This window comes from Aethalodelphis obliquidens, unplaced genomic scaffold (assembly GCF_003676395.1).
Source record: "Aethalodelphis obliquidens isolate GAN/ISIS:26980383/991018 unplaced genomic scaffold, ASM367639v1 scaffold69, whole genome shotgun sequence".
Classification (NCBI taxonomy): domain Eukaryota; kingdom Metazoa; phylum Chordata; class Mammalia; order Artiodactyla; family Delphinidae; genus Aethalodelphis; species Aethalodelphis obliquidens.
The window spans coordinates 8,230,551-8,256,483 of NW_020838013.1; the positions used below are offsets into that span (position 1 = coordinate 8,230,551).

Genomic DNA, 25,933 nt, shown 5'->3' on the forward strand with positions numbered 1-25,933 from the left:
ACACGTGCGTGTCTGGGCGTGCATGTGCATCCCTGTGCACGCCTGCCTCTCTGCCAGCGTCCGGCTGGACCAGGTATGTTTTTACCAACCAGATCCTTCAAGCTGGGAAATTGGCACCACCAGCTCGCAGCAGCCCCGGCTTGGGCATCTGCTCGGCACGGGGAAATTCTCTCAGCCCAGGGTGGCTGGGTCCACCTGGAAACGCAAACGTGACACCCCTGCCCCGAGCTTTGGGCCGGGGGTGTCTGTCTCGCAGCCGCCAGCCAAGGGGAAGTGAAACCGTCAAGGCCTGAGGCCCGGACTCGCCTTCCGGGGCAGCCAGAGGCCCCGGCGGATCGGCGCCTGCAGACCCACGTGTGTGAGCAGGGGAGCGTGGCCCCCGATTCCCACGACCCTGCGGAGGCCTGAGGGGTTCCCTGGGCCCCCTCTGCGCTCACGGGCGTCATCAAGGCCTCCTGAGCCCAGCTGGGGCTGCCGCCCAGGGGCCCAGAAGGAGCTGACAGGCAGCCCACTGGGCACATGGGACTGGCCCCGGTTGGGGGCATCTCCTGCCCGGTCACAGGAGAGGGCTGCCAGCAGCCGCCGCCCCAGGGGCCTCCACAGCTCCGCCTTCCACTCCCCCCACCCGGTGCCTGACCCACACGTAGCTGGGAGGCGGAAAATGCGCAAAGAGCAGCCGCTCCCGTCCCCGACCCCGGCTCTGAGGTCCTGGCTCTGAGGTCCGTCTAGTGAGTCGGGGGCGGGGGCGGGGGGGGGGCAAGGTGCACGGGCAGCGGCCCCCCGACCCGCAGGGCTGCCCCAGCCCCCTCCCCCCGCCCGGGAAGTCGCACAATGGCACACTTCAATGGGCGCACAGCCGGGGCCTCTGGTTCCCATTCTCCCTGACCTGGGGAAGCAGAGAACACGATTATAGCCCATCTGAATGCAGGCTCCTGGGGCGATCATTCTGGCACCTGCAAGCCCCCAGCCCCCGCCCGGGGGTGACAGCTGGCAGACCCCACCGCGCCGTGCACCCCACGGCCACGAGGGCCCGCCGGGCTCATCCCATTATCCCTGACGACTTCCCCAGGGCGGCCCCCACGTGGAGCGCCGGTGCCAGGCCCCCGCCCGCGCCCGGCGACACGGCTGCCTGTTCAGCCTGATCCCCGTTATGTTATGTCAGCTGTTACCCCGCGCTTAAAACAAGGCACTCCAGCTGGTCAGGGTCAGATGTAAAAACAAGCCCTGACAAAACCCGGCCCTCCAGCTACCCCAAGCCGGAGACCCCACTGAATGTGGCACTTAAAGACGCGCTTCTCTGCAGCCCCCGGGCAGAGCATAAAGGAAACACCTGTCCCGAGGACGGCACACTCTAATCCCGCCAAATCCCCAGCGGAGGGGCCCGCGGGCCGCAGCAGGAGCCCGCACCCCAACGTCCGACTTTGGTCCCGGACCCTCATGTTCTGGCGGGCGAGGCGGGACGGAAAACACGGAGCAGTCCCCCCATCTCCGCCCGGGCCAGACCCACACCGTGGGGGGGCAGAGCGCCGCGCGGGACCCTCCCCCCGGGGGGCGGCCGATGGGCGGCCTGGGTGCAGGTGAAGACCCCCTTCCTGGACGGTTGACGCCTTCCAGACCGGCAAGAGGGACGCCTGGCCCGAAAGGCCCTCCTGCCGACACGGGAGGCCAAGCTCCCCGTCTGACCAGACCCCGACGCCCCCGCTGGTCCCCAGCCCCCTGCACCCCAACCGGGGGCAGCTCCGACTGACTCTGGTTACCAGCCTGGAGCTGAGTCTCCACACCCTCGGAAAAGGGTGAAGAAAAGAGGGGGGTACAGTGGGGAGAGCTGCAGGATGAGACCACCCAGACACCTGGCCGCTTTGGAGAGAAAGCCTTGGAGACCACGCAAACACACGCACACACGCGGACACACAAATACGCACGCACACGCATCGCGGGTGCCAGGAGAGGCCGTGGGCTCCCCCGTCTCCTTCTGCCCGAGGGAGCAGAGGCCGGCCCAGCAGCCTCCACCAGCAGGATGGTCGTTCCTCCCTCCCGGGGCCCCTGGACCCAGAGGGACGGGCTTCCCCAAGGGGGGAGCCTAGGAGACGCTCCCAGAGCCCAGGGCGGACGGGGTGCCGGCCAGGGGCTCTCAGCAGGCTCCCGGCAAAGACACCCCGGAAGGCAGCTAAGACGCCGGCACCCACCTCACAGCACAGAGCTTTACAGCCTGAAAACAGGAAACACTGTAGAAACAAACAGACCCAGACCCGGTGGTTCACACAGCCGGGGGCGGGGGGAGCCCTGCAGGCCGGGCCCTGGCTGGTCTCGGGCCCCAGGGCCTCCACTTGACCTCGCAGAGTCTCCCCGGGACCCGAGAGCACCCGCCCCACCGCCCTGCTTTCCTTCGGGAGGAAACTCTGGGGGCCCGGGGGAAGTGATCTGGAGGAGGTGCCCTGCTTCCGGGGGGACCAGGGGCTGCAGGTGGACGTCCCCGTGCCCCCCTCACCCCCGCCCCCTCCCTCAACCCCAGGTGGGGCCCTGTCCTCCCCTGCACAGCTCAGGGCGTAAAACTGCCCGGCGGCCCCAGGGCGTGACCTGATTCAGGCCACTCGTGCAGGATCGGGTTACGTGTTTTTCGGGAAAGTTTCAAACACTTTGCAGTTTCCTCCACCTCCTGCCCAGGCCCCCCTCCCCTGGTTCTGAATCGACTTGATGGACAGGACAGTCCTGGCCCGGGACGGAGCGTGGGCTTCACAGAGGGCGCCTTTGTTAGCGAGCGCAAGTTGCCCTAGGACCTCTCCACCCACAGGGCCCGTGAGCCCGCGGAAGGTTCCGGTTACAGCCGAGGGTTCCCGTTTTCACGGCTCTCGCAGACCCCGCAAGAAGGAATGTCAGCTGTCCCCTCAGGAGCAGCTGCCCCCGGGCCAGGAACGCAGCCAGCCCTGGGGACGGGGACTCTGGCGGGCACAAACGATGGCCCCGGGGGTGGGGACAGCCCGAGCCACCACCCCGGGCCCCAGAGGGGGCCCCGCGAGCCTCGAGCCCTCGGCCTCTTCCTGCTCAGATGCCCTTGGGGCTGGGGGACCGTCCCCCTTATAAGGTAGGGACAGTGGCACTAGGCCCTGCAAGCCCAGGAGGGAGACCCCAAAGGGAGGGTCCAGGCCACTCCAGTCCGAGGAAGCCAAAAGCCCACAACCACACACACAATGAGGAAAAAAGGCCACAGGCGCTGGGAGAAGCAATGACACTCGAGTGTGGATGGGGGCGGTGGCGGAGAAATGCCCTGGAGACACAAGAGGAAGTGAGGGGCCCGTCACAGGGAGCAGAGGCGCCGGGCCCCTGGCGTAGGGGGCTTTAGGGGGGGCTCAGGCCGATGTCCACAGAATCCCGGGGGTCGGGGTCCTCGCTCTCAGGGGTCCCCACCCAGTGGCAAAGGGGCTCTAGAGAATTAGCCGAGAGCCCTGAGGGCAGCAGCTTCCAATTCTGCTAGGCGGCCCTTAAGCTTCTGTTCACGGACTCACATGGGGACATCGGGGGTGACCCAGACCCGGGGGTGCAGGCGCTGCCTGGGTCTTGCCCACCCCACCTGGCACGGGGCGGACACAGCAGTCTGCCTCTCCCCAGACACGCACCGTCCAGGGTGGGGCCCTTCCTCACCTGCCCGAGGAGCAGCCCGGACCCCGACCCCCAGCTCGCCCCCTCCCCCGTCCCCGAGGCCAGTGTCCCTCTATCTCGTCTCCCTGGGTCGGCACCGGGCAGGGCCTCAGAGGCACGAGCGAGGGGGCCCCTGTGGCCTGGAGCCGCGGGCCGCTCCACACCCCCAGGCTGCACGGTCAGACCCCGGGACACTTCAGCCAGCTCCGCTGGGCAGAAATATCTGGAATGCAGACTGCGGTGCGGGGCTGTCCCTTAGCTTTCAGTGTTTCTGCCCCAAACCCAAGAGGCTCTGCTGTGCCCATGGAAAGTCGCTGCCCATGAGGCAGCCAAGACCCCCGCCCTATAGAGGGACAAGTGGGACACCTGAGCCAGGCCAAGGCCCAACCCTGGCCTGGTGGGACATGCGTGTCCACACGCACACACACGTGTGCTCGCAGAAGGGCACCGCCACCGCCTTCCGGCTCCCGGAGGCAGGGTGTCAGTCCCTCCCCACGCTTCAGCGCTGCCCCCCTCTTACACAGGGCCCACGGGGAGCGCCCTGGGGACGCAGACATGAAGCCCGTGTCCTGCCCCCGAGAATCCCTGCTATTTGCACACAGACCCTGGCATGTTAGTGGGTGCACGAGAAACACTTGCTGGCTGAACAAACGCAGGTGAGGACACCCCTACCAGGGTGCAGGGAAAGGGTGGACTACATTCTGAGGCAGAGCAACAGACAAGGCCCAGGCAGTGGGAACCACTCCTCACTGGGCAGCTCCTGTGTGCTGGGGACAGAGACCAAGGAGCTCAAGGCCCCGCAGTGGGGGAGATGACATCTTCCCAGAGCACTGGAGGACGAAGCCAGTGATGTCACTGGGCGAGCAGGAAGGCATCCCAGAAGCAAATGTACAGGAGCGGGGCTTTGTGGGATGTGTAGGAGTTCACCAAGCAGAGAGGAGACGGCTGGAGAAGAGCACTCCAAGGAGGAGCCGGCCTTGGAGAAAACAAGACCTTGGGGTTTGTTAATGAAAAATCTGGGCCACCCGCTGGTGCCCTGACATTGGGTAGGAGTGACTTAAGCTCTGTGAGTCTCATCCCCTCCGTGTGAGTGAAGGACAGAGCAGAGGGCGTGCACGCAGCAGGCTCCCCAGGGGGGCCGCTGGCCCTGACTTAGCGTGGTCGTCTTTACTGGCACGTGAAGGGTGTAGAGAGCAGAAGCTGGGAACACGCGGGCCTGCAGAGGCCCGAGCTGAGTGTGAGCTGGGGCCGCCGGGGGGCTGCGGGGGGGGGGGGGTTCGGGGGACAGAGCCTAGACTGCGTTCCTGAGAAAAGCGAGGCCCGCAGAGGGGCCCAAGGGGGCCCAGAGAGTCCCACGGAGTCTGGTTTTGCATCTGGGAAACTGAGGCCCAGGGGACAGGAGAGTCTCGCTCCATGCTGGGGGAGCCGGAGCCCCGGGGTGGGTGATCCAGCGGCGGGAGGGCTGGGTCACCGCCGAGGGGCCTGGGCCGGGGAGGAAGCCGCAGCAATGACCTCATCCCCTAGGCCTCCGGGCCGCGGCTCACGGGGTTTTTAACCGCAGCATCGCAGGACAATTCCCTGGTATGTTCCCCACCAGAAGGCATGGAATACGCGGTGTCTGTGTTGTGCTTTTGAGTGCCTCTCTCTTTGTGTGGGATTTGAAAAAGGAAGGAAAAAAAAACAAAAAAAAAAACCCCTCGATTTCAGAGACAAAAACCAGCCCCTCACCTGGGCCCAGCCTGGGTCTCTTATTCCAGAGAGTGGGGAGGGGAGTGTTTCTGCCACAGCAGCAGGACAGGGGGAGACACAGAAGAGCCACCCAGACCCAGAACTCGTCCACAGGCGCGCGTGCGCACAGAAACACGGGCACAGAGCACACACGCACGGACCCACGCACACACGTGCGTGCACACGGCGATGTGCATGAGCACACAAGCACACCGCACGCCTACATGCACAGACACACGTGCACACAGGCAGGCACACACACGTACGCACACACACACACACACACACACACACAGGGCTTCCTGTGAATTCAGGAACCATGTTGGGAGCCGGCCCTGCAGCCCTGGCAGTGGCCCTTTTCCCCGGGAAACCACAAACAAGGCTCAGATCTCAAACGGGCCCATTCACGGCCCTGGGACAGACCCTGCAGCAGAGATGAGATTCCACCCAAAATGGCTTTTTCAGGCCCCCCAAATCTCCCTGGTTCAGCAGAACGCTTAATCCCTCGGAGGCCGCCCTGGGGCTCCCTCACACAGAGCTGAGATAACAGCTCTCTGGCCCCATAAAAGCGAGCGCATGAAAAGAAAGGAAGAAATATGGGCTCTCTGGGAAAACACAGCTTTGAATGACTTTTTCTCCACCATTTAAGCATCGTGCTGCTCTCGGAATCCTGTGTGGAGCCCACGCTCGGCCCCTCCTGGGCTCCCGGCTGCGGTCTGGCTCCGCTCGGAGCTCTGGGCCGGGGCCAGCGGTGCCCGCGATCCGCGGACAACAGCGCCACCTGGTGTCCCGCGGCCCCGCCCTGGGCCGCCTGCAAACACCCGCCCCCGCGGCCCCCTCCCCAAACTCGGTGTCCCTCCGCCTGGGGGCTACCCCCGTTCCCACCCCGCAGGCCGCCACCTCCACCGAGAGCTCCGGGGCGCTGCGCCTGCCCGGCCCACCTGAGGCTGCCCGCTGCAGGAGGGTCCCTGCCCGTCCCCACGACCCCCCAGCACCCGCTTACCTCCTCCTTCCCCTCTCAGGGCAGCTCCTCCTCCAGGAAGCCCTCAGCATCCCCGCAGACAACCCCCCCACCCCCCTCCCCCAGTGCCTCTTCACCTCTTACCTCCTTCCCGTCCCCACCCCGGACATAACTCACATCTACCCCGGAGGCTGGGCCCGGGGCGGCCTCATTCCTCCCAGTATCCCAGACGCCCCACACCCGGCATGGCCATGACTCCAGTGGCAGCTGGATACGGCCAGCTTAAACCCACCGCAAAGGATCCGTCTCCACAGGCCAGTGAGTTAGGAAACCCTTGGAAACCTTGCAAGGCCATCAAAAGGTTATGTCTGAGGCCATGCTGCTCAAGCCCTCCGTCCTGCAGGTGGGGAAACCGAGGCCCAGGACTGCACACAGTGCAGTTGAGGTGCCCCCCGGGGCCGCTCTGGGCACGTGGGCTCAAAGGAGGGGTATCCAAACCCCGGAAGCACCGTTCTGGGCCTGCGGAGGGGTCGCAGCCCCTGGGGCCCTGCCTTCAGGGGTGGGGAACAGAGCAAGGAGACAGACCCTGTGACTCCCCCCTCCCTCCCGCAGACCCCTGTCACACCCAGACCGCTGGGGCAGGAGCCGGGTGTGCCGCAGGAGGGACGGGGACCGCGCAGAAGGCGGTTAGGGAGGGGGTACTGAAGCAGTGACGGCCAAGTCGAGGTCTGACGGGAGGAGAAGCCGGTCCTGTGACATGCCGAGCGGAGCACGTGCAAGGGCCCCGAGGCGGCCAGGACTGTCCAAGGGTCAGCAAACAGTGCATCAGAGCGGAGGGGAGCAGCGGGGGGGGGGGGGGGGCAAAAAAGGGGGGGGGGGGGGGGGGGGGGGGGGGGGGGGGGGGGGGGGGACAGACATGCGGGCGGTGCCGGGCGAGCAGCATTTGGGGGCCTGAGAGGCCCAGCCGATCCTGAATGCCACCGGGAGCTTCTAGAACGATCAGAGTTTTGTTCTGGGGAGTCGCCCCCGCAACCAATGGCTGCTGTGTGGAGAGGACTCCTGGGGGGACGCGAGGGTGGCAGCGCGCAAGGTGCTGATGTGAGAGAACGGGGGTGGACGAGGGAGGCGGCACAGGGTCTCTCCCCTCAAAGGGGTGGGACGGGAGATGCGACCACAGCGGGGGGCCCTCTGCTTGGAGCAGGGGAGCTCCGGGATGACCGCTGGCACACGCATCCCGGGCCCCAGAGAGCGAGGGGTTAGGAACGCACCCCCAGCTTGGGCCGAGCCCCCATCCTCAGCAGGGGAACGGTGCCCGCACTGCAGAGAACGGCCACCAGGTGGCACGCGGGCCTCACAGATGCTGGGACTGAGGGTGGAGGTCGGTGCTCAGCAGGGAGTGGGCGGGCAGGGGCGGGGTGTGTGGGGGGGTGGTGGCTGCCGGGCAGGGGGCTGCCGGGACTCGGGGGCCGGGACGGCACCACGAAACCTGCGAGGAGACCTGTCTGAACGTGAGAGCACTGACTGGGGAGGGAGGTGCTCCCGGCCAGGCCAAGGGGAGAGTGGAGGCTGGACCAGGGGAGGCCCGAGGCCGCCAGGGTCAGCCCCCACCCCCAGGGCGGTCCTGGGGTGACCCCCCACCAAGGGTCTGGTTTCAGTGGCGATTCCCGGGCCGAGAGTCTATGCGGGCTTCACCCGGCCCATCCCAGCTGCACCCAGAGGCCCTGCATGAGATGCCCAAGGATTTGGCACCCGAACTCAGGACCCTCGGTGCTGATGCAGGGCCCGGGGCGGCAGGGTGCACACAAGGGCGGTCCCTGGGATACTTTACATCTAAAAACCTAAGAGTAAACCTCCCAGCAGAGGAGGAACTGACCCCAGTCACTCAGGGGGCCTTATGGGCTGAACTGTGTCCCCCGCAAATCCCTATGCAGAAGCCCTAACCCCCAAGTCCTCAGGATGTGACTGTATTTGGAGCTGGGCCTTCAAAGAGGTGAGGAAGGTAAAATGAGGTCACTAGGGTGACCCTAACCCCACAGGACTGGGGTCCTTATGAGAAGAGGAGGTCAGGACACAGACACACACAGAGGGACGACCCCGTGAGGACACAGGGAGGAGACGGCTGTCTACACGCCGAGGAGAGAGGCCTCAGGAGGAACCAGCCCTGCCCACACCTGGATCTGGGATTCCAGCCTCCAGGACCAGGAGATAATACATCCTGTCGTTTAAGCCGCCCGGGCTGTGGACTTTGTTACGGCCCCAGGAGACCTACACAGGGGGCGAGCGGCCAACCAGGCCCCTGGGCCCAGCACCACCAGCACTTACATTTGGTAGAACAGCAGCCTTGGAATCTGGGCCCAGCCCGGCAAGGTCTTCCTGGCCCCTTCCAGCCACTGCCTCTTGAACCTCAGTTACCTTGGCCACGAGGAGACCCCAGGAGCAACTCGCAGAGCAGACGTGCTTTGTGCGGTCTGGGCAGGGGCTCAAATCACCCTGTGATAACCCAAAACGCCAGACACCCCCCAACTTTCTCCACTCTCTCCCTGCCCCCCACAGCTCCTCCCCTGCAGTCTGGGAGGTGGGAAGGAGGCCGGCCAGAGGGAAGGACAGTCCCCCGCCTGGGAAGCAGACACACGGCCGGCCAGGGCACCCGGGATGCTCACAGCAGAGAGAAGCACCTCCGGCTCACCCAGAGGGAGATGACCCCTGGCCTGCCCCAGGGCCTGCCCAGAGCAGGGGTTTGGGGACATCTCTCTGCAGGCCAAGAGTAACCGTCATACTGCCCGAGGGCACTTCTGCAAGGAGCTGCGGCCTCTGGGGCCTTGGCACGGACCTGGCTGGCACCCAGGTTACCTCCATAGGTCCTCAGGACCAGGCGAGCGGGGGGAAGCCTCCATGACCCCAAAAGGCCCTCCGTCTTGCTGGGATGGCGGCCGTCCTACTTTTCAAACAAGTCCCTACCTTTATATGAGAAAGTATAACCCAACAGGACAGTAGAAACAAAATGCCGGGACAGTTATCCCGGGAAAGCAAGGACATCCGCCGACACCTCCACAGAGGCAGGAAAGACACCCGAAAGTCAACACCATCACTTTAGAATCATGTCCTCTCATTGGACTTGAAGGACTGCCCCCCCCCCCCGCACACCTCTCTGCCCGGGAGGGCACATTCCTTCAGAGGAAGCACAGGGAGCCCCCTTACCCCTGGCCCGGTAAGCGGAGTGACTGACAGATGCCAGTCTCCACACCTGAACAGCACGCTAGACCAAACCAGGCAGCGGAATTCCAAAGTCAGAAAACTCTAAAGGACCAGAGGAGAAACTCCCGCACACAATAACAAAACAGAGGCCGTCACAGGCTGTACAAGCGACAAGAGCAAAGGCTTTTCCGAGACACCAAAATAGCCTCCAGGAAACGTAATGGAAGAGAAGCTCCCGTCTGTGGCAGCAACTAACAACAACCATTGTCATATTAAACATAATAACAACAACGGTCTAAAAGCCACATCACGAAACCATAAAAGCCTCCTGGGTAGAACAGACACGGCTTGACCATGGACAGAAAGACCCCACCCCAGAGAGATGTCGGTCTCCCCAGATGCATTCATCAAACACCATCGGGTTTTTTCTGGGAGGCAGACAAGCTGATTGTGAAGGTCACTGGGGAGAACAAACAAACAGGAAAGAATTGCCCCTGAAAGAGAAGAGCTGGGCACGGATATTAACCACTTGTTAAAACAGATTTGAGTGCAGACATCAGCAAAGCAGCATGGCTGTGGGAGAGAGGCACGGACAAGCAGCCGTGGACAGAACAGGGAGATCCCAGAGCAGAGCCGCTGGCATCTGGACATCTGGTTCACAACAAAAATGGCTCCTCAAATTGGGGAGCAAAGACACACTTTGGAGTAAGTGGTGCTGGGAGGGGGCAGACGAGAGGGACAGAGCGAGAGCTAATCTGACCTTCACGCCGGGATGTGCCCACTGCCGTCAACAGCTTAAAACCACACGACTAACCCGGACGAGTGCTTGAGGCAGCTGTGGCTGTTTCTCTATAACCTGAGAGGGGGAAACTCCTGTGACCCAAAATCCAGAAACATCAAAGGGAAAGTGGAGCCGACGGCATGCAAATAAAACAGGCACGGCCTCAAGGCCACGTTACGAGGACTTGGGGACCCAAGCTTGCAGCCATCAGTTGGCCAGGGCTGGAGGCAACCTGGCCAGAGGCTGGGGCAGGGGCTGAGACGCCTGCAGGGTCCGAGTACCAGCCAGACCCGGGGCCACGGCGCAGGCCGAGCAGACCACAACCCCGGCTCCTTGTGCCCGCGTCCTCCTGTCCTTCCTTCCTGGCCCAGCTCAGAAGCCCCCTCCTCCAGGAAGCTCTCCCAGACCACCAGGCCCCGGGGTCCTCCCATTCTTTGGCCTTCTCAGCCTGACGGCCACATCCTGGCAGGTTAGGGTGCCAGGGTAGGGCGTCCCCACACCTCTAGTCCCCCAGTATCAGGGCGAGCCTGTAGAGCCAGCCAGCAGGGGGGCTCCGGCAGAGGGGTGTTTTGTGGGTGGGAGAGGCCAGGAGCAGCTGGCTTCACCCCCTGGTCCACACGCCTGGGGGATGAGAGTGCAGGGCCCCTCACGCAGCTACGTACCATCCAGAAGAGGGTCCCCGTGGCCAGGGCGACATACTGCTCGATGGTGGACAGCACGCTGAAGATGAGGCAGACCAGAACAATGAGGAAGCTGCGGGACAGGAGGACACGCAGTCAGCGCCCGCGCCAGGATGCCCTGCCCTCCCCGCTCAGACGCGGCCCAGGCCCGGGGAGTAGGCCCTGCCCTCCCCGGGTCTGAGGGTTCCAAGGGCCGCCAACCCTGACTGCCGACCGTCAACAGTGCACAAAGTGTGGCAAGCCAAAGGCATGTGACGCCACCCGGCCTCGAAGGGATGAGCTCTGACCCAGGCTACGGTCTCTAAGGTGTCCAGGACGGAAATCCACAGAGCAGAGAGCAGCCTGGTGACCTCCGGGGCCAGAGGGGCCTCCTTCGGGGGAGGGGAACGTCCTGCACCTGCACCTGCACGTAGAGGTGGTGGCCGCAGGGCTCTGTGGCCGTCCGGACAACCAGGGCAGCGCGCCCAACACCAGCTCAGGGGTTGCAGCACAGGCGCCAGGAGCGGGCGTCTCCTGCAGCCGCTAACGGGGCGTCACCAGAGCCTGGGCTCCCAGGCGGGAGGCTGCTCTGACGCCTGCCTTCCCCTCCCCATCCCGGGGGTGGGGGTGTGGGGAGGCCAGAGGTGGAGCCCACGGAGCTGAACAAAGGGAAGGCGGCAGCCCCTGCCCCCGGGGCCAGCTCCCAGGCTCAGCCCCCCTCCCACCCCATCCCTGCACAGAGGGGCTGCTCTGATCACACCCGAACCAGTAAGGCTTCCTGAAGGCAGACCCTCGGGCCCTTCCCTCCACGTCCCTGGATGAGACCAGGCCGAGCCCCCAGCCCTCCTCCTGCCTGGGAAGAGGACAACTCTAGCGGGGGCTCCAAGCACTCTCTCCAGGTGGGTCCTCGCATGGCCCCGGGGGTGCAGATGTGGAGACAGCTCTCTGGGCCCACGCCACGGAGCCCTGGCCCTCTCCCCACCGAGATCCTGCTGTCTGCAGTTGCTTTCACCCCCCATCCCCACACGCCTGCCCTGTGCCCACTAGGAAGCCCACTGCAACTCCCCCACTGCCCCACTCCTCCCCACTCCAGCCCACCTTCCCTCCCGGCCCCTCAGAGTCCGCTGAGAACAGGCTGCCCGACACAGACCACACCCCACATTTCCTGGAGGAGACAGGACCCGGGCCGCCCAGATGATCCTCCCTGCCTGGGGAGCCCCCCCCAAGACCCGGCTGCTCTCCCGCAGCTCTCGGGGTTCCCTCTAACAGCTCTCGTCTCCACCTCTCTCCTGGTGCCTCACACAGGCTGGGTCAGCTGGACCCACAGAGCCGGGTCCCAGCCACCCCTCTGCACCCTGCCCCTTCGTCAGCCTTGTCTCTTGTCCTGACCACAGTGCTTGCCTCCACCCTGGGCCCCAGAGTCCACCCTGCCCGGCCACTGACTGAGCCCTCAACATCACCCCCACATGACACCACAGTGACCCTGACCCCAGCTCCTTCCCAGCATGCCCCGCCCCCCGCCTGCCTCGGGGCCTTTGCACCTGCCAGTGCCCCGCCTGCAAGCTCCGCACCCTCACCCGCAAACGGGACCCAACGCTCACCCCCACGTGCCTCCACCTGTGTCCTTCATGCTCACATATCACCGCCGGGCCTGGGGCCTGTTTGTCCCCTTCTGCGCCGTCCACCCCCAAGACCACGAGCCCCCAGAGGAGGGCTGTGGGGTGCCACCCCCGCCACACCCCACGCCGGGGACGGGGTCTGGCGCACAGCAGGTACTCAGCCCGCACCTGCTCAGGTGCACCTCCATCGAGTCCCAGCTCCCTCCTCCGTCCCTCCCACGCTGGCCCTTCCTCTGCGCCCCGCCCTCCTCTCTTCGGGGTACAGCCTGGCTCACACCAGCCCCCGCCAGGACGCTGGACCCGAAGCACAGTCTGAACGCAGCCCCGAGTCCCGCAGCGGCTCCCAGCAGGACCCCGGGAGCCGCAGCCCTCGTTTGGCCTGGGGCCTCCCGGGATGGGAGACGCCAGCGCCCCAGGGCCCAAGGCCGCCTCAAGCCTCCCCAGTCCGTACACCCGGTGCCACCCCCAGGACCCTGCACGCCCACCACCCACTCTGCCCAACTGCAGACTCGCCTGCCAGCTCAGAAGGGCGTCCAGGCCCGCCCAGCCCCCAGGGAAGCCCTTTAACAGATGTAGCCGTGCCTCCCTGCTGGGACCTGAGGGCATCCCTTGTGTGGTGACTGAGACCCTGGGCCCCCACCTCAGGAAGCTTTCGATCTCAGGGGGACACAGGCGAACCCTGGCTGGCAGAGCGAGTGCCTGGCTGGCCCGACTGTCCCTCAGGCACAGAGCTCACTTGCCCCCGGCCCACACCCCGAAGCCCCGTGAGTCCCAGGGCCTCGCTGCCCGGCTCGGCCGAGAGAAACCAGGGCAGGTGAGGTCCCCCAAGGAGGGAGGTGCCCACCCCACCCCACCCCTGCCCCCAGGCCCCCTGGGTGTGGAGGCAGCCGCACAAAGAAGCCACACTGCCTACAACGCGGTCCAGGCTGCTTCCGGGCCTCAGTTCCCCCATCGACACAGCCGGAGCCACGGCCCGCGGCCACTGCCTCTCAGGCCAGTGGACATCGGGCAGGGACTCAGGGGTCAGTGTTCCACCTCGTGCCCTCTCCTCCTGAGAAGATGGGCAGAACCCGCCCGCCCACGGCCCGTGGGGGTACTTCAACCACTCTCCGTCGGGCCACAGGAAGCCGTCCGGGGACAGATGCCACAGATGCTACGTACGGGGAAACAGGGGCTCGGGCTCCACGCTTCCCAAGGGTGACTGAACCTCGCATGGTCAAACCACGGAGGTCACGAGGCCAAGGCCCAGGGGTGGGGGCGGGGAGCACGACACGCATGGTCTCATCTCTCTCTGACCACCCCCGCCCCGAGGGACATTTGCGATGACACCCAGGGTCTGCCAGGTGATCCAGGACAATCCCCCAGATCCAGATCCTTCTCTTAGCCACACCTGCGAAGCCCCCTTTTCCACACACACTCACACTCAGATCCAAAGGTCAGGACACCAACATCAGGGCTGACCCGCAGTCCCCACGTCAATAAAACCGGCCTCAGCTCTGAGTCACGTGCCCTGTGCCCCGCACCACTGTCCCCAAGCCTGCGGCGACCCGCAGCCAGGAAGGTGAGGGCCGGGAGGGGAGGGGGCCGGCCCGGGCCAGGCCTGGACCCAGGTCTTTGGGCCCCACTGCCCAGCGCTCGCCAGCCTCCACGGCCAGGATGTGCTCGAAAAGTCCTGAATTCCCTGCCGTCTCCTGTCTCCCAAGGCAGACGAAGCAGACGGAGCCCAAAGCGGCGCATCGTGGTGGGCGCTGCATGTGCTGCCAGGCGGCGGCTTGGCCGTGCTCTGGGGCCTAGGAGGCCGCCGTCACTCTCCTACAAGGCCTGTCCCTGTATGACTCTTGCTGCCAGGGTGGCAACCGGCCGTTCGCTGTCGCTGTTAGGATGACCCCGGACAGAAAGCAGAGCGAGGGCGTGTTAGAACCGCGTGCCAGGCCAGGGCACAGAGACCCCGGGCGAGGCCTGGGGAGCGTCCTGAATGGGCTGCAGGTACCACGGCTGCCGGGAGACCTCTTCTGCTCGCTGCCCTGTGTCTGGCTGCGCTCAGGGGGCCGGGGGAAGGGTGACTGAGCCTTGCCAAGGAGGAAGGTTCTGGCCAGAGCAGCCCTGCCTGGGGCTGTGGACAGGCCTGCATGGAGGGTGACAGCAGGGCGGGTGCCCTCACCCCGAGCTCCGCTCAGAGGTGCACGGAGACCCCCCGCTCTGTGCGCCCAGAGGCTGAGGCTCTGGGTCAGAGCGCGGGGCCCCTGCCCGGGAGCTCCTCCCCGGGGACCCGGCTGGAGACTACTTTCCCTGGAGATCAGGGGGTTTGGCGTTCACGATCTCTCCACACTTTGCTAGTCTCAGCCTTGCTGCATTCTGAAGGCTAAACAGCTCTTCAACTATTCGCACACGTCGTGCTAGTTTCAGAAAGAATCCCTTAACAAAGGCGATTCTTGTCCCCTCCAACCTGTCCTGCGTGAGGCCCAGAGCCTCAACGATGCCAAGATAGGGTCCCTGCCCTTCGGGGGCCCGCAGCAGCCTGAGGCGCCTGACACCCCCCTCCTGCCTCTGCGGGGCTGGCCACCACCTGTCCATCCCAGCTCACCTCCCAAGGCCCCAAAACCAGGCAGCCACAGACCCCCAGGAGCTGGGAGACAGAGGTCCAGGGAAAGAAGGAAGCCACCCTGTTCTTTGGATGGGGCGTGGGGAGCAGGGCTGCGGGGGAGAAGAAGCCCCTTCGGCCCCCAGTGCTGCTGGATCCAACTTCCCAGGAGGGCATGTGAGTGCCCGAGGGAGGTGGCTACAGCCAGGGGGAGGCAGCTCCGGCCCGAGGACAATGGCCTGCTTGTGCCCTGACGGCTGATCCGCCCCGGGCACTGCGGCCGCCAGCCCCCGCCCCGAGGGACGTCCGGAACGTTATCGGACATCATTTCAGGATCTGTGGCAGCAGGTGCCCTGGAAACACCGAAGAATGCAGGAGCCGTGCCAGGGCCGCGGGCCGCAGCTCAGCGGGAGGGTGCTCCAGGCGCAGGAGGCGGGCTGCAGACTGCACCCCCTCCAACCCCCGCAATGGGCTGGGACCCCCAGTACCTGGGACTGGCGGGCTCACCCAGGCCGGCGCCCCGCAGAGGCAGGGCGTGGGCCGGACCCTCGGGGAACCTACGTGAGTCTAACCGTGACGGTCTCTCCAGCCCACAGGGAAGCCTCTTTCAACACCGGGATGTTTCCCAATGACGTTGAAAATGTGGACAAGAAGCACACACTTCACGTGCAAAGGGCATGTGGCCTGTTCAAGGCGCCCTCAGAACCCAGACGTGCAAGACCTCAGCCTTCGGGCTCCCTGGGCTCTGAGCTGAGATTCCGGGACACTGAAATGCGGCGCTGGGACGAATCAGAGAACGGAAGATGTGCCGTTATCTGTGTGCTCAAATTATTCAAGGTATAAAAATTACGTACTTTGAAAAGTTCTGTCGGTCCAGCACGATTCTGCCCCTACGAGGTGCCTTTGAGGGTCATCAAATCCACAGACACAGAAAATAGGATGCTGGGGGCCAGGGGCTGGGGAAGGGGATGGGAAGTGAGTGTTTAATGGGGACAGAGTGTGTCAATTTGGGAGTATGAAGTTCTGGGGATGAACGGAGTGACGGTTGCACAAAAATGTGAGTGTGCTTAGTGCCACTGAGCTGTGCACTTAGAAATGGTTACAGGATAAATTTTATGTTACATGTATCTTAACACAGTTTTTTTAAAGTTAAAAAAAAAAAAAGGGAACTAAGTCAATGACTTTTATACACAAGCCCTGGATGGCTGTCGGTGTTTGACAAAGGCTATAAATGAGGCTGAGCGAGGTTCAAAAACCCGCCCACTCTGCCTGGACCTTCGGGCGATAACAGACAGAGGGCTTGTCCAGTGGCCTAAAGCTCCGGGCCGAACTCGGAACGCGTGATTTAACAGATTAGCTGCTGACGTTCAAACCCCAGCCGTATCGGAGGGGCTCCTCTTTGTACAAAAGTCACCCTGAAAGATAATAAACACCTCCGAACAAACAGAGGACAGGTAGCCCCGCTCGGGCCCCGGGGCTGGTGAGCCAGCGCCTGGACGTATCCCCCGTGGCACTGGACCCCCCTCTGGTCCCACCAGGGCTGTCCCCGGGGTTGGGGGCAACACTGCCCAACAGGATGCCAAGACCCCGCGCCCCGCTGGTCCAGCCCACGCGCAGCACTGCTCTGGGTGGGGCTGGGCCGGGCACGTGGCAGCTCACACCTCAGGCCCAGGTGCTGGGTGCTACGCACAAGCTCCCCACCACACCCCGTGTGGAGGGTGTCGTATCACCTCCCACAAGGAGACCGAGGCCACAGCGAGGCGGGTCCCAGTTCCAGGCTGTGGGGCTGCCCCTCCCGCCCACTCTGTCCAGCCCTGAGAGGGCCCTGGATTGTACAGCAAGAAGCAAGGGGACCCCAAGGCTCTGGGACAGCAGGTACACGCCCAGGGCCGGCCAGCCCTGGGGCCCCCTGCCCAGCTCCAACTTCAAGGCAAGGACTGAGCCTCCCCCTTGGGCAGGGGACCCCATTGCCAAGGGCCAGGGTCCCCCAAGAGGGAACCCCACATCCCAGCCTGAGCCACAGGGTGCGGGGGCGCTGTCCTGGGCAGGCGGGGGGTGGTGGGGAATGGCGGGACTGGACCTCTTCCAGCTTCTGGGGGCCCCAGGCATCCTGGGCTCGTGGCCGCATCCCTCAGGCTCTGCTCCATCGTCATGGGGCCACCTCCTCCGTGTCTGTTTCTTCTGTGTGTCTCTTATGAGGATGCCTGTCCCTGGATTTGGACCCCCTTCCCCCGGGTATCCAGGATCATCCCCCCCTCTCAAGACCCTTAACTTATCACCCTTGCCAAGACGCTTTTTCTACGTAAGGTCACGTTCGCAAGTTCCAGGGGGCCTGACATCTTTGGGGGCCGTCACTCAGCCTCTATAACATAGAGAGCGTTTTAATAAACCAATAAACTGCTTAGGGTGATGCTATCTATTAGTGAATCTTCAGTGAGCTTTCAAAAACCAGCATCAGGTATCTGGTAAAACACGTGTTAGTGTCACGATTTTTAAAACAGTCCAAGATAGGTTTAGAGTTTCCTGCTCACCTTGTCACTATGTCTGCAAAGACCCTCTTTCCAAATAAGGTCACAGGCTCCAGGGATTAGGACGCAGCCATGTCCCTCCGAGGTCACCACTCGGCACTGCACCATCCAAACGACATCACGCCACGGAGCGAAAGGAGCCGGAGTGGCAGTCGACCCGGCCCAGGTGAGGCTCAGCGCCCCAGGGACCCCCGCACTTCTCACCCAGGACCACAGCAGCCCCCCCACCCCGTCTCCCCACCTCGTGCCGGGCAGGGTCCAGGCCAGGCCTCCTGAACAGGGCTTCCACGGGTCGCCCCCCACCCAGCCTCCCCCCGACCAACTCTGAACCTTCCACGGGGCTTGTTCAGAGGCACCGAGTCTCGTTCTTTCACAAGGTTCACTCGGGCGATGCGAGACCTGTAGCTCGACGGAGGCCTTCCACAGCCTTGTGGGGTTTCAGCTGACACTTCTTCTGAAAGTGAACTGGGCTAGGGACCCCGGAGACACAGGACCTCACACCTCGTGCTCCGGCTGGGCCCTCACGTTGTGCCTGTGCACACAGCACCTCCCTAAAGGCCAGGCCTCCACTGCCTGGGGGCCACCACCACCGGGGGGCCACCAGGACTGCACCGGAATCTTCAGCCCACACCCCACTGGTCTCCCTGCCCCAGTCTTTCAATGTCCACTGGGCGGCTGGGGCAATCCTGGGAAAATGCAAATCCCACCAGCCCCCTCCCAAGCTAAAGACTCTTCAATGAAGTCTGAACTCCAAACCCACTTTCCTGGGCTTCCCCGCAGGGGGCCGGCCTTCTGATGCCACCGCTGGGCCCTGTGGGCCCTGCCCCACTCTCACCAGACCACTGACCACCTGCTGCCCACTCTTGCCCCAGTAGAGCAAAGGCTCCCCAGGCAGAGGCCCATCTGCCGATGTTCCCCTTTGAAGGCCCCGTATGGGGCTTGGTACATGAGTGTTTGTTGAATGACTCATTGACTTAATGAATGTTTTAGGTTGAACTCAGGAGCTCAGTGGAAAGAATTCTCAGTGCCACCTCCTCCATGTAGGCCTCCAGGGTCTATCAAACAGTGAGATCCTTTCATGCCCTTCTTTTCCTCCTCGCCCTGCCCTGCCACATCCCACCCCCACGGTCCCAGCCAAGCCCCTACAGGGCTTCCAATGGGCCAGGACACCAGGCAGCTCTCCACGTACGCCCCCCTCCACCAGACTGCATGCCAATAGTGCCAGGCAGAAAGGAGCCTCCCGGGGGCGAGGGTGGGCTCTGACGTGAGCTGGGAGCAGGCACGGCCACCCCCACTGCCAGGAGTGCACCATGACGCACTGGGTGAGGGCTCTGAGGGCCGTGGTCCAGCTGCCCGAAGTCGGCCCCAGAGGCAGCAGGGATAGGCTGCCCCAGGAGAAGACCAACTCCACGCTAGTTGGGGGAGACCACGGAGGGACCCTGCACCCGTCCGGACCACCCACGCCGCCGGCCCCTCCCAAGCCCGCAAGGCACTGCTCTCGCAGCCACTCTGCTCAGCGTCTGCGGGGAGGCCACCAGCCGGGCAGCGACCGCCAGGGTTCAGCCCGCACCCTCTCCTTGGGGCCTCTCCCCGAAACTCAGGACGACGCAGGTGAGGGGACAGGTTGGGCACAGGGACGGGGTCCTGCTCCCCCGGGAAGGCGTGTGACGTTTCCGCCGAGAGCAGCGCACCGTAAGGACAGGGGGTCTACCACCCTCGCTCACCCGATGGCCGCGCTCAGGGACCCCGACCTCCCCGCGCAGACACAAACACGTTCCATCCTGGAGGCCCCGGGGAGCCCCCCGGCCGAAGGCGCTTCAGGCCCATCTCGGCCGGTCCCCAGAAGCCCCGCTGCACCCCACCCCGAGGTGGCAGCGGCGCCCCCCGCACTGGCCATGCATTCCGCTTCGACAGCCCTGCAGGGCGGGCAGTGGGGCGGCCCGGGTCCAGCCGAGCTCGGGGGTCCCACAGGCCACCGCCCTGCCCAGCGGCCTGGCTGCCGTCAGAGGACGCGGGTTGTGGCCGCTCTCGCGTCTCATCCCGGCACCCGGCGTCCGCTCACGTTCTATGTCCACCTCAGCACAGGGCCCTCGCGTTTCCGGGGGGGCGACCCCTTCTGCTGAGGGCCACGCCAGCGGGGGGCAGCTGGGGGCGCAGGCGAGCACAGGCTCTGGCTGAGGGCTCAACCACATCGCCCTACGCGGTCAGTTCAAAGCCTTTTCAGGGCACTAGAGAGGCGGCTGCGGGGGTCTGGGGGAGGGGGTGCCATGTGTACACACATGTGCGATGCCACAGGCGCCTGTTACACCATCAGAAACACGACAGCCACATCCGAGCATCAGGCTGTGGGCGACTGAACTGGGAACGTCCAGCCCCAGACAGCAGGGGAAGCCACCCCCAGATCTGGGACCCCATCCTCCTTCCCCTGAGGAGCCCCGGCGGGTCCAGGCCTTGGAGGGGCCCGCCTCAGAGGGCCTCCCGTCCACTTGGTCCTCGCGAGAAGCCCCAGAGGCGGGCCTGTCCCTCATTGGAGGAGAAAGAGAGCACGTGACTGCCCAGAGCCAGGGGTGCACACAGCGGTGGGGAAAGGGACTCCAGGGCCGCCCGACTGCAGTGCAGGCTCCTCCCACCAGGCTGTCCCTCCCGCCTTCAGGAAGACACGGTCCACCCGAGTGGCAGGGCCTGTCCTCCCACCGGCCATCCCTGAGGGGCTGCCCCAGCCCAGCGGTGCGAGGACAGGCCCCAGGCGGGCTTGGCTAGGAGGCCTGGGGGATGCCCCGGCCCTCGGGGTCCCAGCACTGGACGGCAGGCCCACCTGAGGCAGGGCCACCCAGCAGAGGACGAGCCCATCCAGGGCCCAGGGCTGGGGGGTGGCTCTGGCCCGCACAGTGTCGCCTACGCTAAGCCTGGCTGCCCGGCCCGGCCCAGCCGCGATAAGAACCCCCTCGGAGGGTATATTTAGAAGGTGCCAGAGAACGAACTGAAGTGACCCCACGGACAGGGGCCTTATCTGTCCCAGGACACTGTCGCCTTCCCCGTGAAAGAGGCCCGTTGCGGGTGGGGGCAGGAGTCCAGCAGGCCCTCCCAGGGGGCAGCGCGGGCAGCTGGACGTACCTGTGCCCACTGGCTCTACCCAGACACGGCCTGCGTCTCGGGGAGATCCTCGGCCTGGGCGCGGCCGGGCCCTGCAGGCCTCTCCTGGGACGGGACAGGATGGGATGGGGCAGCCTCCCCTCTGGGGTGAGACAGGGCAACAGGTAGTGGAGGACTTGGGCACCAGCGGAGGTGGGAGGGGTCTGGTGGGTTTCCTGCCCAGCGTCCAGATCCCTGCCCTCCTTCAAACAGGGCAACTCTGGAGACTCGAGGCCACAGCAGGGCTCCCGGGACACCTCAACCCAGGTCCTAGGAGGAGCAAGGTGGCCAGCAGCCGGGCAACGCCACCCCATCAGTGCCCGAGGGGATGGGCATCTCGGGCTCATCCCTGCTGGAAAAGTCCCTCCTCCTGTCTAGCCTAAGTCTTTCTTGCTGCAGTTTGGCTTGATCTGCAGCTGAAGGAAACCTCCCAACTCCACGGTGGAGGCTTTGGCCTGACTCAAGGGGTCCCTGGAAACTGAGCAGCTGTGTGACCTGAGCCTTGGTTTCCCCACTGGGAAGTGGGGACGCATTGAGGGTGCCAAGAGCCTGCCTCTGCCCCACTAGGGAGACAGAAGCAGCCCCAGAGTCTGGACCTCAGGGACTCAGCAGCATGCCACCCAGCTCTACGACTGGGCTAAGAACCACCAGTGAGAGCCTGCAGGAGAGGGACGCCTCCGCAGCTGCTACTGAGGGGCCTGGGTGCCGGCCACCTCTCATCAGGGAGCCGAGGCAGGTGTGGGGTGGACCCTGACGCACACACTCCACAGGCCCAGGGACATCAGAGGCCTGAAGTGGGCAGGTGGGGGCTTCCAGCTGGGCACCCCTTTCTCTCCCAACCCCTCCTCTCTCTCCCACTCCCGTTGGAAGGGGCAAGCAGGGAGGGCTTCTCAGAGGCGGGGGCCTGACCCAAGCAGAGGGAACAGCATGTGCAAAGCCCAGAGGAGAGGAGAGAACACGGCCACGTGGACCCTGCAGAGAATTCAGGGAGGAGGCAGCACAGACAGGCAGGGAAGCAGCAGCCGCTGACTCGGAGCGATGCAGGAGGTCCCCTACGTCCGCGGTCTCTTCCAACGCAGATACCAGTGTCTGTGGAGTCCAGAACTCGGCAGGGAAACCTCAGTCCCGGGAGAGGTCTCCATGCCGGGGGAGAGGGTTCCCAGATCCTCAGGGCTCCCTGACTCCGAGGGGAGGGTGGGGGGACACGTGCCCCTCACTGCCGATTCCTATCTGCCCCACCTTAGAGGGACCTCACCTCCCACCTGGGCCTTGACGTCTGGGAATCTTTCTGGGCCGGGGTCTCCCACCTGACACTCGGACACCAGAGGCGGCCAAGAAGGGTATGCTTTAGACGTGGTGAAGACCTATAGGCAGCAGACTGAGCGACCCTGGTCTCCTTCCCTGATGCAGGGCCTTTTCCATCAGGGGAAGGCCCCAGGAGCAGACACTGGGGCTTCCCCAAAGAGAAGAAGGAATTCTGCTTCAAGACTCCAGCACAGACCCTGCCTGAGTGTCCAGCCATCGACCTGCCCTTGGATTTGGAGTTTGCCAGCTCCCAACATCAATTCCTTAAAATAAGGAACCTCGGGCTTCCCTGGTGGCACAGTGGTTGAGAATCTGCCTGCTAATGCCGGGGACACGGGTTCGAGCCCTGGTCTGCGAGGATCCCACATGCCGCGGAGCAACTGGGCCCGTGAGCCCCAGCTACTGAGCCTGCGCCTCTGAAGCCTGTGCTCCACAACAAGAGAGGCCGCGATAGTGAGAGGCCCGCGCACCGTGATGACGAGTGGCCCCCACTTGCCACAACTAGAGAAAGCCCTCGCACAGAAACGAAGACCCAACACAGCAAAAAATCAATTAAAAATAAAAATAAAAAAAATAAGGAATCTCTGTGTGTGTGTGTGTGTGTGTGTGTGTGTGTGTGTGTGTGTGTGTGTGTGTGGTTACATACACATGATTCTGTTTCTTGGAGAACCCCCATTAATAGGATGAGTTACGTATTAAGACGCCCATTTCCCAGGTGGGGAAATGGAGGCTCAGAAATGCCAAGAACCCCTCTCAAATCCAGCTCGTTCTGGTCCTGCCTGATTGGAAACACCTAGGATTTCCCCAGAAAAGAAGCAAGGCCAGTGCAGGGGTGGGCAGCCTGGGAGGGCTGTCCCTCCCAGGGACATGTGCCCTGTGCCCACCCGGCCTGGGCTCTGTCCCGCACTGAAAGCGCTCAGCACGGGGTTTGGGTGAGAAGCCCAGCCACCCCTGCTCTTCCGCAGAGGAAGAAACTGAGGCCACGGAGGGTGGGCCGGCCCAGACCACACGACAAGGTCACCTCGTGGGGAACAGCTCAGGGCTCCTTGTGGTAAAGCCTGTGGCGGCCGCAGCTGGTCCACCACCCAGCCTCGGGGGGCCGTGCGCCGGGGACAGGCCCCTCACTGTCCAGAGTGGCTTCGCCCTCGAGTCAGCCCCGGCAGCCCCTCAGGGCACCCCCCCCGTAAGGTCTGCCCTCAGGGCCAAGACCACCACCCAGACCCACAGAGGCAGGTTCGCTGGCCAAAACGAGACATTCCTCCTCCTTCCCTAGCCCCGGACCCAACAGTTTGGAGGTGGGTGAGAAGGTGAGAAGCCGGAAAGCCCACGTGGGCAGCCCCAGCCCGAGGCAGAACCCACCCGACCCCCACCCTGCGTCCAGCCCGACCTGCGAAGGCTGCCCACCCAGGAGACAGGGGCCCCCCGGCTGACTTCGGCTCACCCACACCCAAACCCAGCCCCCAGGGCAGCTGCAGGTGTGGCCCCGTGGGAGGCTCGGGGCCCCCGACCCCCCTCCCAGCCCCCGGGCCCCTAAGCCCAGAAGGTCAGTGCCTGGGGGAGGTGGAGAGACAGCAGGTCCGCACGCCGGGCACCGCTGGCTCCGTGCAGGGCCCGAGCGCTGGCACAAGGCCCAGGCCAGAGGTACCGCCCGCCCCAGAGTCGACCTGTGCTGTGAGGCCAAGAAGCGGCTGCCCTGTCTCCCTGCAGCCCATGGGCCAAGGTTCCCTGGACGTAGATGCCAGCTTCTCGGGACCTCCGGGCAGCCCAGACCGGTAAGGGGTCCAGCTTCAAGCTCTCTCCGGGGGCGATCCGGGCCATGCCTCCTTCCCCAAGGAACACCCTCCTCCCCCAAGGCCCCCGAACTGGGATGCAGGGGCCCCAGGGGCCTGTCCACCCGCAGAGCAAGAAAGCCTCGCTCTCCTCTCCCCGTCACCCCGGGCCAGGAGAACCCTCTGCTGACAAAACCAGAACTCTGGGACGGGGACAGCCGTGGGCAGAGGGGCTGCCAGCGCACACAGCCCCGGGCCGGCCTCCCAAATGGGGCCCTTCACCCCGGCCTCTGTGGTCGGCTTTGCTGTCGATGGGAAGGTCTTGGGATCGGGGCCTGGGCCTCTGCCAGCCTCTGCTACAGTCCTGAGGCGTCCCAGCGAAGAGGGGCAGGACAGGAGAGGGCGGCCCCAGGCGGACCCCAGCGTGGCCAGGCCTCAGGCCTAAGGCGGCGGCAGCCCCACTCCGGGCCACAAGAGGGGCTACACACCAGCTCTTGCTACGGAGCATCCCCAGGAGGCGGGGGATCTGGGGGAGCTGGGATGCGGTGGGGTGCGGGTGAGGAAAGGACGTCAGGGGCGGCGGGAGGTAAACATGGTCCCTCTGACGGTCCGTCGTGGGGACACCACTTCTCCGACGCTGACCCCCAAATCCAGCCCCAACCTCTCTCTGCCGTGCTGCTGACACCCCCCGAGGGGCCAAGCAGGCTGCACCCACACCTAGCCACTGCCACCTGCCTGCCCAGCACCTCCACACCAGGCCCGGGCATGGTCAGTCCCCAGGGACCCTAGGGTCCCCTGACCAGCGGCCACTGCTGCGAGCCAACCGGGAAGCCCCGGCCCGGCCCACTGCCATGACACCACCCCGGGAGCCGCAAGCTTGCTGTTCAGACAGCTCCGACCTGTGGAAAGGCCACCCCCACTCACCCCTGCCCTTGGCTCGGCCGTCAGGAGCTGTACCGGTGACCCGTGGTGGCAGCAGCGGGGGCAGGGCTTGGACAGGCCAAGGCAGGGTTGGGGCAGCGGAGGATGGTAAGCCCTGAGCCGGGGCCTGGAGCCTCCCAGCCAGGCTCGGGACGGCATCCCCAGACGCAGCCTCCAGGAACCCGGGGACCAAGCACGTTGGCCCTCGGCATGGGCGGAGGCTGGCAGGGCAGGCGGCCCCGTGGCCGACTCCCAGGCTGCCGCCAACGCTTTGAGCTGCCCCCAGATGTGCCCGCTGGGCCCCAGGAGCAGGGGCCCGACGCCGGCCCTGCTGGGGGCGTGTGGACACGGTGAGGGGGCTGGGCCACCGTCGTAGGTGTGACCGAGGGAGGGTGCCCGGCACGTGGCAGGTGCCTGACACTGGGCCACCCATCACCGTCCTGGGACACGACGCAGATCTTGCCCACACAAGCTGTGGCTTCTGAAGGGCCTGCCCCTCCGGAAAACAGCCTGTTTCCTCTTTCTCCAGCAGGCCTGAGACCGACACCCCCACTTCCTCCGTGCTTCCTCCTTACCCCGCGTCCGCGCCCCACTCTGATCTGTGAACACACGCTCCGGGCTCTGACACATGCCTGAGGAAGGGGCCCTGGTGGACGTGGCCCGGGCCCCTAAGCGGTCGAGGTGCCCCCTGCCCCCTTGCAGCCACGCCCGCCCTCCTGCATCCAGGTTCCCGGGCTGGACTTCCACCCAGGCCGCCCGGAACCAGGCCCAGCCTGCACCAAAGCTGGGAGCCGCTCTAGGGCGTGGAGGGGGGAAGCAGCTAGTTGTGCGGCAGGGCCTGCGGGGTCCCTGGCGCTCCTCCATCACCGCCTCCCGTGGATTACTCAACGCCGGATGCAATGAGCGGGTTTATTTTGGCCTCAGCATCCTCGATCCCGGATGGCAGCCTGGCCTCTGCTGCAGAGGGAGGTCGGAGCCTCCACCCAGCATGGCCGGCCGAGGTGGGGGGGGCGGGGGTTCAAAGATGCGCTTTGTCACCCACCACGGGGGAAGGGTTCCCAGGCCGAGGAGAGACCGGGACTCGGCTAAACCAGGTCCCCACCGATCCGGAGGCCAGC

At 64.8% G+C, this 25,933-nt stretch overlaps 1 protein-coding gene across 2 annotated transcripts in view; it reads right to left on the minus strand.

Moving 5' to 3' along the window:
- The window catches only part of KCNQ1 (potassium voltage-gated channel subfamily Q member 1), a 346,354-nt gene that overhangs the window by 281,200 nt on the left and 39,221 nt on the right, over positions 1 to 25,933 (minus strand). For both annotated transcript variants that reach the window (XM_027090651.1, XM_027090650.1), the window contains exon 2: positions 10,964 to 11,054. In XM_027090651.1, coding sequence (XP_026946452.1) covers positions 10,964 to 11,054 — 91 coding nt within the window. The remainder of the gene's footprint in view (positions 1 to 10,963; positions 11,055 to 25,933) is intronic.